General features: G+C 37.1%; 1 protein-coding gene across 2 annotated transcripts in view; it reads left to right on the top strand.

Annotated features, from left to right (window-relative positions):
* The first annotated feature begins 3630 nt into the window (after positions 1–3630).
* CP (ceruloplasmin) overlaps positions 3631–18463 on the top strand; it is a 59198-nt gene continuing 44365 nt past the window's right edge. For both annotated transcript variants that reach the window (XM_024244366.3, XM_024244367.3), the window contains exons 1-5: positions 3631–4116; positions 13023–13270; positions 15394–15606; positions 16391–16564; positions 18150–18404. In XM_024244366.3, the coding sequence (XP_024100134.3) occupies positions 3971–4116; positions 13023–13270; positions 15394–15606; positions 16391–16564; positions 18150–18404 (1036 nt within the window). In that variant the 5' untranslated portion in view covers positions 3631–3970. The remainder of the gene's footprint in view (positions 4117–13022; positions 13271–15393; positions 15607–16390; positions 16565–18149; positions 18405–18463) is intronic.

The following is an 18463-nucleotide window of genomic DNA, read 5'->3' as shown; positions in this document are numbered from 1 at the left end:
ATAGTTATATTATTGTGGTTCTATTTCATTTTTGATAAATCACATGCTTTGATTTCTATAACAGTCAAGGTAGTGAGAGAGCAAGAATAAAGGATTCAGCTAAATTCTTATGCCATTTTTTTTTTTAAGTCTCTTTCCCATAGTACTACCGTATGTTAAGGCTTTCTGTATGTTAGAGTCTGGACTTTCTCTCTTCCCTTGCCTGAGACCATTTTACATCCCAGGAGCTGATGAATAGGGCCGTGACCCATTAATGGGCAGCCAAAGGGGGATGGTGGCATGACTGAAGACCTATCTGAGAGATCATTTCCTGAACAGTCATGACCTGACCGATAGGGGAGAATAGGATCAGCAGTGCTCACACTGTGCTAGGGCAAGTCAGTGTACTCATTAGCAAAGTCTGTACGTGACCACACTCACCTCTAAAATTCCAGAGTTACACAATTTCCTGTGAAAAAGAAAGCAGCGTGGTTATCTGTCCGATTGGTCATAGTCAGAGTGACCTGCTATTTTGTACTTAGAGTCTCCTGCTGTCACAAAGTGAAGGACAGTTCTCGATGATTTCCTAATAATTCTGCTGGCATGGAGTAGGGGTTAAGAGCCAGTTCTCAAGGGTCAGCAAAAAATGAAACTAGAAGGTATACACGGGAATAGTGGCAGTAAAGAGAGATCGCATTCTGCCAGACAGAAATAAACAGAAGGGTTATTCCGTAAAGGAGGCTGCTTCCTTGACGTTAGCCACTCACAGTCTCAGAATCATGATTGCCAAATGCAGATAAGATTCACCCAGTCCAGAAATCCTTAAGACGACAAAAAAAGAAAATGTGGAAAATGATTAGAACTTCTGCTACATAACTGTACTCAGGTTACTAAGCTGTTAACTTAGACATATACTAGTTGTTTATAACAAAGACATACCCTGGGATTCTGAGGTAAAAACCTTTTGACAAGCACAGCTAAGAGGACAGGCTGTTTGGCAGTCTAGATTCCTCTCTTTCTTGCAATGCTCTAAGTTTCCTAGGCTTCTTCTGGTGCCCCTCTGCTCCTTCTTGTCTAACTCCAGTCTGTGCTGTTGTGGTGCATTTCTTGAATGCAGAAAACTCTCAACTGGAACATTATCCAAAGTTCATTTTTAAGTACTGTCTCTGGAATCACTGTAATGAAGTTTGCAGTGCAAAATGACTCTGCCAATGGCTGAGCTTATTAGCTCCCAGTGCCTTCTCCCTCCTATTTATTTTTACTTTTTATTTATTTATTATTTATGTATTTTTTATTTTTTGAGACAGAGTCTTGTTCTGTCACCCAGGCGAGAGTGCAATGGCGCAATCTCGGCTCACCGCAAGTTCCACCTCCCGGGTTCACGCCATTCTCCTGCCTCAGCCTCCCGAGTAGCTGGGACTACAGGTGCCCGCCACCACGCCCAGCTAATTTTTTTTTTCTTGTATTTTTAGTAGAGATGGGGTCTCACCATGTTAGCCAGGGTGGTCTCGATCTCCTGACCTCGTGATCCACCTGCCTCGGCCTCCCAAAGTGCTGGGATTACAGGCGTGAGCCACTCCGCCCAGCCCCTCTCCCTCCTATTTAAGTAGTCCTAAGGCTCAGAGAATTCTCCCCACTTCCTGCCACATGCCTTTTGATGAGAAGAGTAACTACCACAAAACAGAACAGAAATATGGACTGCATGACCTTTTTTGCATTACACCGTAAAACGTTCACAAGAGCACCGGTCACAGTGTTACTGTTTAACCATTTCATTTCACCACCAATATGAGGGGTGTGCTATGCATACATTCTGGAACCCTCAGCAACTATTTGAACAGGTTTGTTTGTTGGATGGTTGGTTGGTACGATTTGCTGAAACAAGTGACTCTGGGCATTGTTACTGTGCTCTGATCAACATCTGTCCATCCACAAGATTGGGGCTGAGTTTGAGCACTGAGTGAAAAGTGAAAAGCAAATGGCTGAGACAGTTGTTGGTTCACATCATGGCTTCATGCCAATTAGAAAAAAAACTGTCCTCCTTCCCGTGCCCTGGGGAGGATAAACGGCTGAAAGATGCCCCCTGTCTGTGTGGACCATTAGGGGAAAAGCAGCTTCTTGCAAGGAACAGGGTATGGCCAGTGGCATCTGAGCAAGATTTTAGTCCTTTGTCAGTCCTCTCAGTGGACATGACGGCACAATTGTTCAAGGCAGTCCTAGAAGGAGGCCTTGGGGCATCCTGGGCAACATGATTCAGTTTTCTGTACCAAGCCATTTAGTTAAGATTATTACCAGCTGGTGAGAGAAGCTCCTCCACTGTCTGCCTTAACATAGGTCATTTCAATTAACCTGAGATTTTCAGATGAGGAAACTGAAGCTGGGCTTGACGTATCTTACTTGAGGTCATTTGGTAGCATCAGATTTTGATCTTCACCCTGCTGTTTTCCCTAGCACTCCTTATTCTCCTTCTCTGCTTTATTTTTCTCCATAGCACTCACCACTAATATTGTGTATTTCATTTTTCATTTTTATATTTTCAGTTTCCCCAAGTAGAATGTAAGTTGCATCATGGTAGGTGTTTTGTTCTCTGCTCTATTCCCAGTGAGTAGAACAGAACTTCGCTCATTCAATAATATTTTCTAAATGAAGGAATTGTTCAAATATCGCATGCTTTCTTCTACACCAATCTATTTCAACAAGTGGCCTTTAGCAAATACACAATGTTTTGAGGTATTTGAGAGAAAAAAAATTATACTAACACAAAGTGTCAACTGTTATCAGGATTTTCTTCAGCTAAAAAAAAAAAAGCCACTTCATACTTTTAGACATATACTTCCTGACTAAAAACAGGGTTTTAAGAAAAAGTCTTCCACCTTAAAATTCACATCCACTTCAAAGAGAGAAGTTTCAGTCTAATAATAAACTGTGGTACTTTCTATTTACTAAGACTAATCTTTGCCTCTGAAGACAGGTTTAGTTATGGTTTGTTTATTTGATGATTAAAACAAAGTTATTAGCCCCTGTTAGGCTCTGCTAGTTATTTGCATATAGCAATACAGAATGATCTGGTAAAGTTTTTATGCAGATGTGGTCCAAGCTCATAAAATAGATAAGTTCTTCCAAATTAAATTCTTATTTTTGTTTACTTAAATTTGGCATGCTAGATATCATGTTTCATATCATAAAGCTGCAATTAATCATTTGTTAGACTTTTAGAAATAGTCATGCACCACATAATAATGTTTCAGTCAATGACAAACTGCATATGTGATGGTGGTCCCATAAGATTATAATAACATATTTTTACGGTACCTTTTCTATGTTTACATATGTATAGATACACAAATACCATTGTGTTACAATTGTCTACAGCATTCAGCATAGTTATATACTGTACAGGTTTGTAGCCTAGAAGCAATATGTTATACCATATAGCCTAGATGTATAGTAGGCTGTGTCATCTAAGTTTGTGTAAGTACACTCTATGATAGTCACACAATGACAAAATAGCCTAACAATGCATTTCTCAGAATGTATCCCTGTCATTAAGAACGACTGTAGTAAAAAGCTACATGTTTTGATTCATTTTACATCATCCTTATCTTGATTTACTAAAAGTGCACTGTTTGCAGGACGCTGTGCTGCGACATATTGTCAGAGGAACAAAGGGAGCATTTAGACACGTTCTCTGCCCTCCTGGAATTTACATGATGAATGGAAAAACGCGCAGAGTTATGCACACCCTAATGCCTCCAACAATAACTGTTGACTTTTTATTTTCAGTCAGAGAAGCCTGGCAACCAAGAACTGTTTTTTTGGTGGTTTACGAGAACTTAACTGAATTGGAAAATATTTGCTTTAATGAAACAATTTACTCTTGTGCAACACTAAATTGTGTCAATCAAGCAAATAAGGAAGAAAGTCTTATTTATAAAATTGCCTGCTCCTGATTTTACTTCATTTCTTCTCAGACTCCAAGAAGAGGAAAAAAATGAAGATTTTGATACTTGGTATTTTTCTGTTTTTCTATAGTACCCCAGCCTGGGCGAAAGAAAAGCATTATTACATTGGAATTATTGAAACGACTTGGGATTATGCCTCTGACCATGGGGAAAAGAAACTTATTTCTGTTGACACGTAAGTCACTCTTTTTATTGTTTATAGACCAACATTTTAAATTATTTTTAAAGAATAGAGCCAATAAGATGAAATATTTTTAAAATTTCTTATATACAGAAACTGCAAAATGTGGGCTTGAAACCCAGGACACTTGAATCAATCTCCTTTATATTCCTGTATATTTTTTATTTGGTGGACTACCTTGCTTCTTTCCTGTTGTTCCTGGGGATCTGTGTTCACCTCTTATTACCTCCCATGGTCATTACTGCATCTCCGATTAGGATTCTGTCTTTTTGTCTGTTTATGCAGAAATTCTTTAATTTAAACAATTACTGTATAAAATGTTATGTTTATTACACCATTTAATGGTTATTCATGATAGGGATAAAATTTTTTTATATCTTTCAAAACATCACTTATAGAAATAAAATACAATTTTAGCAAATATGATCCTGCCTGATATTTATTGAGAGACTCCAGACAGTTAAGTAAGTTAATCTTTCACAGCTTCAGGGTCCTAATTTGTAAAATGAGGATAATAAGCATAGCTCATAGGGTTATTTAAAGAGCGGGTGCATGTAAAGCTTTTAGTACAATGCTTGGCACATATGTGCATAAAAAAATGTCAGGCACTTATTAGGATGGTCCTCAAAAAGCTCCATGTAATGTAAATGTCTTCATATTTCAGTTGGAAAATCCCCTTATTGAAAGCAATATTCACTACACAGTAAAACAAAAAAAGTTTAGTTCTCCTTGAAGTTTTTTTGTGCAGAAGTTTATCTATACTGAGGTCTTCACTTTTAATGATGTTAATTAAACATTAACCACCAAATGGGAACTTGGAATTCAAAATCAATATTCACTACATTAAAATGTATTTCGGTGGTAATAAAACACAAACAAGCCCAATGACCATCAGCTGCCAAGATTATATCTTTAAAAAATAGCTAAATAAGGATGCCAAAGTTTGTAATTATTGAATCTTATTGATGAGTATATACTATTTTCTTTAACATTATGTACAGTTGAAATTTTTCACCATAAAAATAAATACATAACTGATACTAATATCCAATTATTATATTATGAATTTAATAATACACAGTAAGGAAAGTTTCTGACCTGAAGATAAGTGGTTGTAAATAAAACTAATACCTCTTGTAATTATTTCTTTTTTTAACCTGGTTTTAAGATGGTATTATCTTCTAAGGAATATGACATATTTTTACAGCTTCACCAAAAACATTATTTTGCATGGATTCAGTATTTTCTTGATTAAATATAATATAAATCATATGTGGTTTTTATTTCCAAGGAAAAAGTCAGACACATTAAAAAAATAAAAATACTATCCTTCTCCATGCCCCACTCACCACCATTCTGCCATTGTTCATGATCAAAAATCAAAACAGCTTTATCAGGCATAAAGTAAGCGCAAGACATTGCCCTGACTATGCTTCAAAAAAAAAAAAAAAATCTTTAATTCTAAAAATCAGGGAGTAGAAGAGTGAAGGAGTTTGTTTAGAATTTGGTGAATGGGGGTGGAGGAAATTCCTTTGTTTTTAATTACTCCCGTGGCCTGTCTGTGCCAGGGAAGCTATCCAATGAGTATAAACTTGTTTACCCCACTGTGACTATATTAATCTCTTCTTATGCTGCTAATAGAGACATACTCAAGACTGAGTAATTTATAAAGAAAGAGAGGTTTAATGGACTCACAGTTCCACATGATTGGGGAGGCCTCACAATCATGGTGGAAGGCAAAGGAGGAGCAAAGGCATGTCTTACATTGCAAACTTTCCCACACCTTCCTGTCTTCTGAGCCCTCCAAGTCTCTAGGAAGTTCCAAACTTTCCCACATTTTGCTATCTTCTTCTGAGCCCTTCAAACTATTCCAGCCTCTGCCTGCTACCCAATTCCAAAGTCAACTTTCACATTTTTAGGTACCTTTACAGTAGTGCCCCACTCCAGGTACCAATTTACTGTATTAGTCTGTTCTTACACTGCTAATAAAGACATACTCAAGACTGGGTAATTTATAAAGAAAAAGAGGTTTAGTGGACTCACATTTCCACATGGCTGGGAAGGCCTCACAATCATGGCAGAAGGCAAAGGAGGAGCAAAGGCACGTCTTACATGGCAGCAGCCAAGAGAGAGCTTGTGCAGGGGAACTCTTATTTATAAAACCATCAGATCTCATAAGACTTACTCACTACCATGAGAACAATATGGGGAAAACCACATCCATGATTCAGTTATCTCCACCTGGCCCCACCCTTGACATGTGGGGATTATTACAATTCAAGGTGAGATTTGGTGGGGACACAGCCAAACCATATCAGTTACTTAAAAAGTATACTTAATAGCAATACTTAAACCTCCTTAAAAGGAAAAATGGAGCATCTTCTAGTTGCAAAGTCCACCTCTCTTTTTGTTATTGTCCTGTGACTTTAACATCTCCTTTGGCTTCAACAATATGCTACAGTTGTGCAAACCCTAGGTGGGACTGCTTTTTCTGTGATTTTTTTCCCCCATATATCTTACCAGTGAATTTTGAATACAGCTTCAGCAATTTTGCCAATACTATGCTAAACTTTTTGCATAGATGTGTGCAGATAGCAACCTTTTGGTCCCTTCTTTGTCCCAGATTTGCAGCATGTTTAGCCCAGTCAGTGAAGGATGATGGAGTATCACAAGACATGGTTGGCACTCCTTATCGTGTGATGACTAAAAAGGAGTGGAAATAAATGGGCTGAAGAATAAGATGTGAAAGAGTGTAATATGAATTTTAGGTAAAGAATCGAGTTTAAGCTGAATGTTGATCTTGAAGGTCTGGGATGATGAACAGGAAAATATGCATTGAGAGTACTAGTATATGCATATGCAAGTACTAGTGCATGGTCACTAGTACCTAGAATATCGGAGACACTAAATAAATATTTCTGAATAAGTTTAAATGAGTAAATAAAAGATACATAGGAAGATAGGAAAAATCATAGACTGTATTGTAAAAACTTTTCCTTGCTCCTCATGTGGAGAGATACATGCTATAGAACAAATTAGGCAACAGAATAAAATAGAAAATCACCTTAGGGGATTATATGCAGGGTTAGTGCAACAGAAAACATTGGCAGATATTAAAAGAGAAAAATGTATAGGTTTTTGGGGGGACTAAAAAAATAAAGTTTACTTCTCTGGTGTTAATGTCAATAATATTTATTTCTAAAAGAGTGAAGTGGAAAATAATTTCCTTATACTCAGTACTGCCATTTACTTGGGTCAGTGCCTTATCTGTCACTTCAACACATCAATAAGTAGTTAAAGACTTTATAAGACATAATTCCTGATCCTAAGTTATATATATTCAAATTAAAATAAATGACATACATGTAAAAACAATTAGTAAACACAATAGTGTGTTCTGGGTCGATAGTAGGCATTAGTTAATTATTTACTGAATTAATTTACTATATAATAGCAAAAATTATAGTAATTCTGTTATCTTCAGATTACTTGTTTTTCTGATGACCTCTAGGAAGCTGGAAATAAGTGAAAATTTTTTTAAGCATAAGAACAGCCATCACAAAACTCTTTTATACTTGACTTCATAGGCTCTCACTCAGGCTTGGCGACTTTCTTAACATACAGTTCTTACAAACATTATTACCGGGTTTTTCATTCCACTAGAGGTTCCAAAACAAATGGTACAGTGAAGATGTCACTATAAGCAGGCCTAATGACCAAGAAGAAATAACAGCTCAAATCCTGACCAAAAAACTAGACAACAAAGAACATTCCACCCTATGGTAATCATAATTACTATAATTATGATCTTGAGTGATCAGGATATAATAAGTATTCAATAAGTGTTCATTTCACTATTATTATCAAAAAAGTTACCTTTTTTCCATTATATCCCCTGTTTAGGAAAACAGGGAAGCAAAGAAAATATTTTTAAAGAAAAAGCTTGCACTAAAGGCATTCATTTTACCCCTATTAAAAGATAAACTTGGGCATATTGAAAGTTTAACAAGTTTATTCAAGCATTCAGCCACAGCAGTTGGGTGCCCTAAGATCACAAGCAGTTCTGTCAATGCTCCTCTGGGCAGGGAGGAAACTTTTATAACATATTCTCAGACTAAGAAATAGATATTAGACTGGTTAAAGTGGAGACTCCCTAGTTAGATGTTAGTTGGTGGCTTCTGATTGGTAAAGTCTCTAGTTACAGATTAGAAGTTTCATTTTACTGTTTACTACATTGAATTGGGTTTTGGTTTGCTTAGGTAGGAACCCAAGGCACTGACGTTGTCTCAGCCTAGTGGCCTCCCAAGTTATATAGCATCCCTTCAAAAATGATTTTTAAATTTTTAAATGATTCTTAAATAGGTACAATTACTAGCTAAAATTTTCTGGAAAATTTACTTTAAATGACTCATTCTCCAAGGTTGCCAAATAAAAAATAGCAAGCAATAGGGCTGGGCATGGTGGCTCACACCTGTAATCCCAGCACTTTGGGAGGCCAAGGCAGGTGGATCACAAGGTCAGGAGTTTGAGATCAGCCTGGCCAACATGGTGAAACCCCGTCTCTACTAAAAATGCAAAAATTAGCTAGGTGTGGTGGCGTGTGCCTGTAGTCCCAGCTACTCGGCAGGCTGAGGCAGGAGAGTTGCTTGAACCCAGGAGGTGGAGGTTGCAGTGAGCCGAGATCACGCCATTACACTCTAGCCTGGGTGACAGAGCAAGATTCCATCTCAAAAAAAAAAAAAAAAAAAAAAAAAGCGAGCAATAGCTAATGCAGTACAAACACTTCCAAACACTTCACACAAGACAGCTTGTATGGAAGAGCTAATTAAGTGACTAACATTTCACACTTACCAAATTCCATTTATTATCAAGTTCCTATTTCTCCTGAGAAAACAGACAAAACAAAATTCACTAGGTACTGCATTCATGCTGTGCCAGTGGAGGAAGGCTAGTTAGAACTGGCGAATCACTTGAATTTGTGTTATATATACCTAGGTTGAGTCTCTGCCATATTCTTGCAGCAGTTAATTTTTGACTGTTTTCCTTATGATTCTTGTTTATGGTAGGCAGCATTTCCAAAGTGGCTCCCAGAAGAAATCCTATCCTAAATCTCCAGAACCTGTGAACAGGATGAGACATCACTCTCATGATTTATGTTTTAGTCAGTGAGATTATCTGAAGAGTCCACACACTGAAGCTGACTTGAAGATGAAAGGGGCCACCTAGGAGGGCATACAGGTGACCTTAAGAAACTGGGAGAGGCTCTCGGCCCATAGCCAGCAAGCAAACAGGGATTTTAATTCTATGACCCCATTGAACTGAATTCTGGCAATAACCCAAATGAGCTAGGCAGATTTCTCCTTGATTTCAGCTTGGTGATGCCCGAGGCAGTGAACCCAGCCACACCATGCCAGACTTCTGACCCATAGAATAGTGAGATTATAAATGGGTGTTGTTTTAACCTACTTTGTGATAATTTGTTATGCAGCAATAAAAAACATATGTCTCAATTAATGAAGTCAAAAATCCAGAAACTTTTCACCTATAATACCCAAGTTTTGGGAACCATGTCTAAGCATAAACCAAGATCACTTGAGTGAATTCTAAATTTATGGGAGGGAATAGCATTATTAATATCTTACCAAAGCAATACTAAAAAATAATTATCCTACTATTAAAAACTCATTTCTGGGTCTAAGACTACCAGAAATTATAGGAGCAGGCTTTTCTTTTTTTAAATAAGCGGCTAAAAAGAGAGAATGTGATTGATTACTTGAAGGGAGATATGTCTATAGTAATGAGTAGAAAGGAACATACTACAGTTGTCAACAGGAAGAACTACAATTAAATGTGAATTATTTGGTTCAAAGAACAGCTATAATAGATTCTTGTGGCTGAATATCTAACTGGCAAACTTCCTGCAAGCTTCCAGTAACTGACCCTTTGTCCTCAAGCTGTGCTGTCGAAATTAAATACAGAGCCCCTAATGACCTTTTCATGTTTATTTGGAGACAAAGCATAAACAAATAGACTTCTCCCAAAGTGTCACACAGTGTAAAATATTTTCCAGTTTGTTTAAGACAGTTTTTTTCACAATAGAAGGCAAGATGCAAAAAGCAGTTTGCATATTGCAATGTGTATAAAAGGAATTTCAAATGTTAAAATGCCTAGATATGTTATACCTTTAGATCAATAATTTTAAAAGCAATTTTAACCCCCCCAAAAAACTTTGCCTAGAAAAATTAGTTACAAAGCCTAGGCAATATAGGTCTTGGTCTTGGTCTTAGGTATTTGTTTATGGCAATGCTCTTCCTATTTTAGGAAATGATTAATACAGGAGCATTTCAATGCAATAAAATCATTTTGACAAAGCCTGCTATAGTTTATCAAAATAGGACATGATGTATGCCAAAGTGTATTTACATTCAGAAAATATAAATACACATTTTATTTAAATGAAGCTTTAAGAATTTGAGGGCTAACTTTTAACTTTGGCCTATGTAAGATGTGTACAAATAGGACATGGTAAAGCATGGAGTAAAGTCTCCAAATATTATCAAATCAATCTCTCAGAAATAAAAGTGTGTTCAGACTCTTAAGAAAATTTACCCTGGGGCTTAGACAAGTCTCTGTGAGATTGATTGGTCCAGGGTTCTGGTGGGACCAGAGTGGAATTGTACCTTTGTACTGTAGACTTTGCAGCTGCAGTTGTGTACCTAACTGAAATTGCACTCTTGTTGACCTCCTCTCAGTCATATGGACTGAATGACTCTCTGCTTTTAATCTCAGTGGTCTTTGATGCAACAATTTTGCTGTTGTTAAGGCATATATTTATTAAGACTCTTTCTGTGCATTCCTTGCTATGGGTTTAGGGACAGAGTTCACACCAGTGTCTTGCCCTTTTCCCATGCCTACCTGTGTCCATGAAGTCTTTCCCAATCTTTTCCTATTTTGCTTTAACAAACTGGGAAATGGCAACAAACAATTAGAAAGTGAAAACAAATAGAAAAAATGAGGGTATACCCACAGTTTTTCTGCTCCACACAGGCTGCAAATAATGACACTTTATTTTTCTAACTTCTAGCTTAGCCCTCCCACCAGGACGGGGGATGGGCAGGGAAACATCATCTCAGTCGTTTTTTTAGTGAATAATTTTATCTTCTTTGGGAATTCGGGTTTATACAATTCAGGAAAATTGGCATTCCCAGTGTATTGGTATGTGGTAGTGACTAGGAGGAAACGCTCATCATAGAAACTCCTTGATCAATCCAGAGAATGGTGACACTTATTTCCAACACCTGCTCACTCTGCCCAAACTCAGCCACCAGGACCATTGCCAAGTGGCTGTGGTACCTAGCCCCAGCACTTAGGCTTAATCTATATAGCCACCACCGCAGAGGTCCTGCCACTAACAGGTATGACCTGGAAACAGAGCTTTCTACCTTTCTGTCTCATGGTATCAGGAATCCCACTGCTTCTGGGATTGGGCAGCTCTCTTAATCTTCAACCTTAGAGCCTCTTCAACACAGGTTACCCAGGGCCCCAGAACAGCTTATCTCATCAAAACACACCAGTGTGTTGGTTAATAATGCAGATGCCTGGGCCTTGCCCCAGATCCACAGAATCAGAATCAATAGAGTTGTGCCCCCAGGAGTTTGCACTTCACTAAGTTCATCAGTAGATTCCTGTGCATATTCAGACTTAAGAAACATCAGGCCTTAGACTTTTGAAAAACCACATCTTTAAATTCTGTAGCAGTGAAAGTCCAGAGCTCTCACACAAGCTCTGCTCTTGTCTTAAAGAAGGGAAAGAAAAATATATCTCACTTTTACCAATGAGCTTACAACTGAGGAAACAAGACAAAATTTATTCTTCAGTCAGGTTACTCGGCCCCACAAATGTTGAGTAGAAATTGGTAAAGTATCAAAGATCACTAAGATGAAAGAAGGCAACACACACACACACACACACACTCCCACCCATGATGATGAGCAGTTTTTATTCAAATGGAAGAGCTTTGGTTGTGGAGGGGCTTGCCAAAGGCCAGAATCTAAGTGGGTCCTGCCAAATGGCAACATGATGTTGCCCATGAATAGATCCCACTGGGCTACATACAGCCTTCAGTTAAGGTTGATAACACAAGAAATCGGTTCAAACCAAATTTACTTTCTTTCCATCTTTTCTTTTCCAGATTACTATTTACTTCACTGATATTTTTAAGAACGTTTTAAGCAACTATTAATGGACACTCACCAGAATACAAACATTCAATGTTAAGTATCTGTACTAGTGAGGGATTAAAAAACACAGGGATTATTTAAATTCAAAAGTAATTTAAAAACCACACACATTGCATGCATCAACAACTCTAGCTTTGATTTAGTACTGTTAAAAGAAATTAAAAAGAATTAATTTAGCTTTATTAATCTTACTTTAAGGAAAAAATATATAAATATACACATACATACTTTGAAGTCTCAAATATCCAGATTGATTAATTATAAACTCAAATTTTTCCAGCAGCTAAGAGAGGTATAAGTGAAAAAATGTCTTAATTAACTGCTTTAATATTTCAGCTTAATTTTGTATTCTATTCCATTACATATGCGTGTGTTTTAATATAAAAATCATGGAGAAAATACTTCAGTAAGATGCACTATATTTCTATGATGCCTTCGCAGATGGTTCTCTGACATATACCTGATATGGAAAGCCTCACATCATTAAAATAAGAGGGCTAACTACCAGCCCTCCACTTCAATTTTGGAGTCATCCCTACAACAGGCAAATATTCAATGTGATGTGCTCATTAATTTCTCTAATTATGTTATTAAATTATAATGATAATGTCATCCTAGAAATGATGGCTTCTGATAGAGTTGTCTTCTTTTTCTTTGCAGGGAACATTCCAATATCTATCTTCAAAATGGCCCAGATAGAATTGGGAGACTATATAAGAAGGCCCTTTATCTTCAGTACACAGATGAAACCTTTAGGACGACTATAGAAAAACCGATCTGGCTTGGGTTTTTAGGCCCTATTATCAAAGCTGAAACTGGAGATAAAGTTTATGTACACTTAAAAAACCTTGCCTCTAGGCCCTACACCTTTCATTCACATGGAATAACCTACTATAAGGAACATGAGGGTAAGTTCAGCTCATGTAGCTGGAATTTCCTCTTACTTTTCAGTAGAAGTGCCTTTTAGCTTCTAAAATTGTGGACTTCTCTCCTGGATAAGACCTATAACTGCCATTCAGCTCTTAACTATTTTATTTTATTTTTTATTTTTTTATTTTTTTTGACTTCTGTCGCCCAGGCTGGAGTGCAGTGGTGCGATCTCAGCTCACTGCAAGCTCTGCATCCGGGGTTCATGCCATTCTCCTGCCTCAGCCTCCCGAGTAGCTGGGAATACAGGCGCCCACCACCACACCTGGCTTTTTTTTTTTTTTTTTTTTTTGCATTTTTAGTAGAGACAGGGTTTCACTGTGTTAGCCAGGATGGTCTTGATCTCCTGACCTCCAGGTCTGCCCGCTTCGGCCTCCCAAAGTGCTGGGATTACAGGCGTGAGCCACCATGCCTGGCCAACTATTTTATTAATAGGTTCTTTGTTTCCATATAATAATGGCATGTTTCTCTTGGTTGTGCTTGTTCATGGAAAGTGTGAATGTGAGAGAATTTCTAGGTGGACTCAGTGAGAGTCAGAGAGAGCTGGAGCTTCTTTCCCAGAGCTCAGTCCTTTCTGGCCAAATAGAGTAAGAGAAATGGACAAGGGGCATCAGAGCCTAGAAGAGGCAAAATCCAGAGGGAAGAGAAAGGACTCAAGATGTGGATTGCCTTATCTTTGGAGGCAAAATCCAGAGGGAAGAGAAAGGACTCAAGATGTGGATTGCCTTATCTTTGAAGTTCCTACATGTAAACATACTGTGCTGTTGTTACCTCTCATTCTAACTTTAGATCAACTGTGCCCCAGCTAAGGTGGCATAAGTAGTCTCATATGTCAGTCAAATGGTACATGTGCCTGGATGACTCTAGTCACATATGAGACACAATTAACTGAAAAAGTCATTTGAATGTAGGACTTGGAAGCCTTGAAAATAGTACCTGAAAAACAAAGATAAGGTTTGGTGCCTGTGATCTCATTCTTAGTCCTTAACAATGATGGTGAAAAAGGTGGTATTTTGTAGTGATGAAAAGCAAGGGCTTTGAAATTAATAGACCAAGGTCTGAGCCCCAGCCTTGCCTTTTACTGTTTGAGTGACCTTGGACAAATTACTTAAATTCTTTCAGCTTCAGTTTCCTCATCTATAAAATAGAGACAATAAGAATACATAGTAATACCTCAATAAATATCAGCTGCTATCATAAGCAAAAATGCTGAAGTCATGCTACAGTTCATTGAAATTATAATGATCAAGTAGGTAAATTAATTTAAAATTAGATTTGATTCATTATTAGTTGTCTTTTTAAAGGAGATATTGGTTTAGAAGGTGAATGTATTGACTTTTTTTGTTTTTGTTGTTGTTTAGGGATAAATTACATTCATAGCATAAAAGGCTGACTGCCATCCTATTTCTTTTTAATGATTTCATGGCTTATTAGGGAATTACCATTCATTTTAAAGGTGTGGTAATGGTACTGTGGTTTTGTTAGAAGAAAAAAAGAGTTCCTATCTTTTAGAGATACATACGCAAGTATTTATGAATGGAATATGATGTCTGAGATGTGCTTTAAAATAATTTGATGATACTGGGGATAAGAGTGTGTGGGGGTACAGATGAAACAAGGTTGGCCTTGAGTCGATCATTGTTAAAGCTGGATTGATGGGTACAAGGAGGTTTAGCATTTTCTTCTCTCAACCTTTGTGTATGTTTGGAAATTTCCAAAATTAAGAGTAGAAATGTTTTTAATTTTATGGTTACTTCATGGGCAAAAATCTGAGATCATATAAGAAGTTTTGAATTTAGAAGAGGGTAGCCATTTTGCTCAGACTTCCATACCATGACCCGAGTTCTTTACATTGCAAACAAAAAGTCATTATGCTCTCTGAAAACCCAATCAAATATAAAAAATAATAAAAATGTCTGTGAAGCTTCTAAACACCCTAGCCATTAGCCTTTCATTTTCCTGTGTCCAAATAGGATATCACATCCCCAAGGATCACATAGTAGATGTTTAATAAATGTTTGCTGAATGAATTAATGGACTATCTATTCTCTCATTTAAGTTCAAACACATTCACTTTGCACCTTCATTGCATGTTGCTTCCTAGGGGCCATCTACCCTGATAACACCACAGATTTTCAAAGAGCAGATGACAAAGTATATCCAGGAGAGCAGTATACATACATGTTGCTTGCCACTGAAGAACAAAGTCCTGGTGAAGGAGATGGCAATTGTGTGACTAGGATTTACCATTCCCACATTGATGCTCCAAAAGATATTGCCTCAGGACTCATCGGACCTTTAATAATCTGTAAAAAAGGTACATCTTCTCCCTATTGCACGTGCTGTACTACCAAAAGACAGGGGCAGGGCAGTTGGTCTTTTAAAAATAAATCAAGTCTTCTGTGTTGAGATTGAGTAGGTAAGGTAGAGAGGTGGTAAGTAGAAAAAAAGGAAGGGAAGAGCCAGGCAGGACTAGGAGAAGAAGGGATAAATAGAACAAGCATTCCTATGGGGAAAATGCCAATGATGCTAATCTGAAAGAAATATATTCTCCCAGGGATCAGTTTGCTGTATCTAACTTCCAACAGTGGTGCTGAAGAGACACATGACTTTACCAAATGTGACTACCAAAAGGGCACTCCACGGTGATAGATCTGTAGTTACTCATACTATACTGGTAAACATAATATCATAGTATTTATTTCTAACATCATGAAAAAGACAATGTAGCTCAAGAGCCTGAAATACAATTCTAACTTGCACAATCGTTACCTGTAAAGACTTGTCTCAGTTTGTGGCTATATGCACCAGAAAACAGACGCACAACTTTGAACTCCAATCTTCCCATTTGCCAAAAAGCATTTAATAGTTATGTGGTCAGTGGATATCCAGATACAGGAGTGTCTTCCCAGCACCAGACACTGATCATAAAAATTCCCTGAGTGTTTCTATGTCTGTAAAACAGGAGTGACTGGTCCAGACTTGTGATTTATTCGAAAAAATAAATACTAAAATTTTTAAAAACTATAAATCACCTGAAAACATAAATCAAAATACATGCTAAAAGTTTAGTCTTGCTAAAATAGTAACTTTAACTCCAGATTCTCTAGATAAAGAAAAAGAAAAACATATTGACCGAGAATTTGTGGTGATGTTTTCTGTGGTGGATGAAAATTTCAGCTGGTACCTAGAAGACAACATTAAAACCTACTGCTCAGAACCAGAGAAAGTTGACAAAGACAACGAAGACTTCCAGGAGAGTAACAGAATGTATTGTAAGATTACAGCAGACATGTTAACTTTACTTTTTTTTCCCTTGATCCATTAATTCTGCTAAGCTTATTCCCTCACATAAATAAGTACGGTGTGTCCTAGTCTGTGGTCCTTATAACAAAGCATATTGGATGTGCAATTTGATATTCAGCTAAGTAAGTCAAAATAAAAACTCTAAGCCGGGTAAAGCCAGATACACCAAACTTGTTCCCAAACTGGTAAGGATAAAGCATCAATTATGGTTTAATGCATATGTATGTGACATTAATATATTTATTTATCCACTAGACTCATTCTAAAAATTATTTGAGGCAGCTCCAAATTATTAAACTGAATGCTTAAAACCGTATTATATTTTAAAGCATCTAACTATATTTAAGAAAATAGTTCAAACCACGAGTTCTGAAAGGTATTCATTTTACATACTATGTTGCCCTCACTGGGCCCCTTAGTCTGCATCATTCTTTTCTACATTTCAATTCACTTTACTTTTCTAGAAATGCTTTTTTTACAGTTTAGACTTTTTCTTAATTCTCTGACACAAAATAATGAGCTTAGTAAGATTATCTATTTCTCATAATTTGCATGAGAAACAGAGTGCCTTAACAACTAGACCAATAAGTAGATATTTTCGTTTATTTGTTTAACTTCTTCAAAATAACCTGTACTCAGAAACCGAGAGCACAAAAATGACAATACTACCAAAGTAGAAAAATAAATTAGTTAACAAAGTACAGATTTTGTTTCCAACTTTTACTTATATCTGGGTGGAAGGTCCTCTTTCCATACTTTAATCCTGTCTCTGTTGTGTACTAAAAAAATAGTTGTTATAAAAAGATACTCAAAATTCTAGCCTGAGCAGGTTTGGTTTAGTACCAGTGTTACATGTGGTGCACTCAGGATTCTTCCCAGAACTAATTTCCACTTGGGAAATTTTTAGGGCCACCCAGTTTGAACAGTGACCATAAGTTTCTTCTGAGGGTTTCAGGCCACCTTGCATATGAACTTTAAGTCTTTGTGGCTCTGTCCCTGCTGTCCTTCTACATTTTTTCCCTCTTTCATATCTCTTCCAATCTTAAAAATTTTGTCTTGCAATCTTTAAAAAAAAGCTATTCTTGTGTTCTTTTTACAAAATAAATTTATGGTAGAAAATTGGAAATTTTCTGACAAGCAAAAACATCCATACTACCAACGTGATGAATAACTGATTGAATACTAATATTCAATCTTTTTTCTATTAACTCTATGTGTGTGTTTTGTTTATACGTATGTATATATGCACACATCTGTATTTACACACACACACAATGTGTACAGTTTATAACAAAGACAGCAAATAGGTTTTATCTTCAGTATTGTGTTCATCTGTTAATATGGTATTGATAAGAATCCTCAGGCTGAATTCAGTTCCAAAATGAAAGAGTGCTGTGATTGATTAGCAATGTCTGACATGAGTATAGGAGGGAGGAATACCAGCATGTGTGCCACATATTTGCCATTCCAAACTGATTCTATTTATATAGAGCTAACTCTCACTATCTCAAGCATTAATGACTGTTAGTCACAAACTCTGCTCTTGACTTACAGCTGTGAATGGATACAGTTTTGGAAGTCTCCCAGGACTCTCCATGTGTGCTGAAGACAGAGTAAAATGGTATCTTTTTGGTATGGGTAATGAAGTTGATGTGCACGCAGCTTTCTTTCATGGGCAAGCATTGACCAACAAGAACTACCGTATTGATACAATTAACCTCTTTCCTGCTACCCTGTTTGATGCTTATATGGTGGCCCAGAACCCTGGAGAATGGATGCTCAGCTGTCAGAATCTAAACCATCTGAAAGGTAGGACATCTTTACCTGAAATTAGCAGTCAGCTGAAAAAGGTGGTTACTGGGAATCAG

Source organism: Pongo abelii, chromosome 2 (assembly GCF_028885655.2).
Source record: "Pongo abelii isolate AG06213 chromosome 2, NHGRI_mPonAbe1-v2.0_pri, whole genome shotgun sequence".
Classification (NCBI taxonomy): domain Eukaryota; kingdom Metazoa; phylum Chordata; class Mammalia; order Primates; family Hominidae; genus Pongo; species Pongo abelii.
This window is presented reverse-complemented; position numbering and strand designations above follow the sequence as displayed.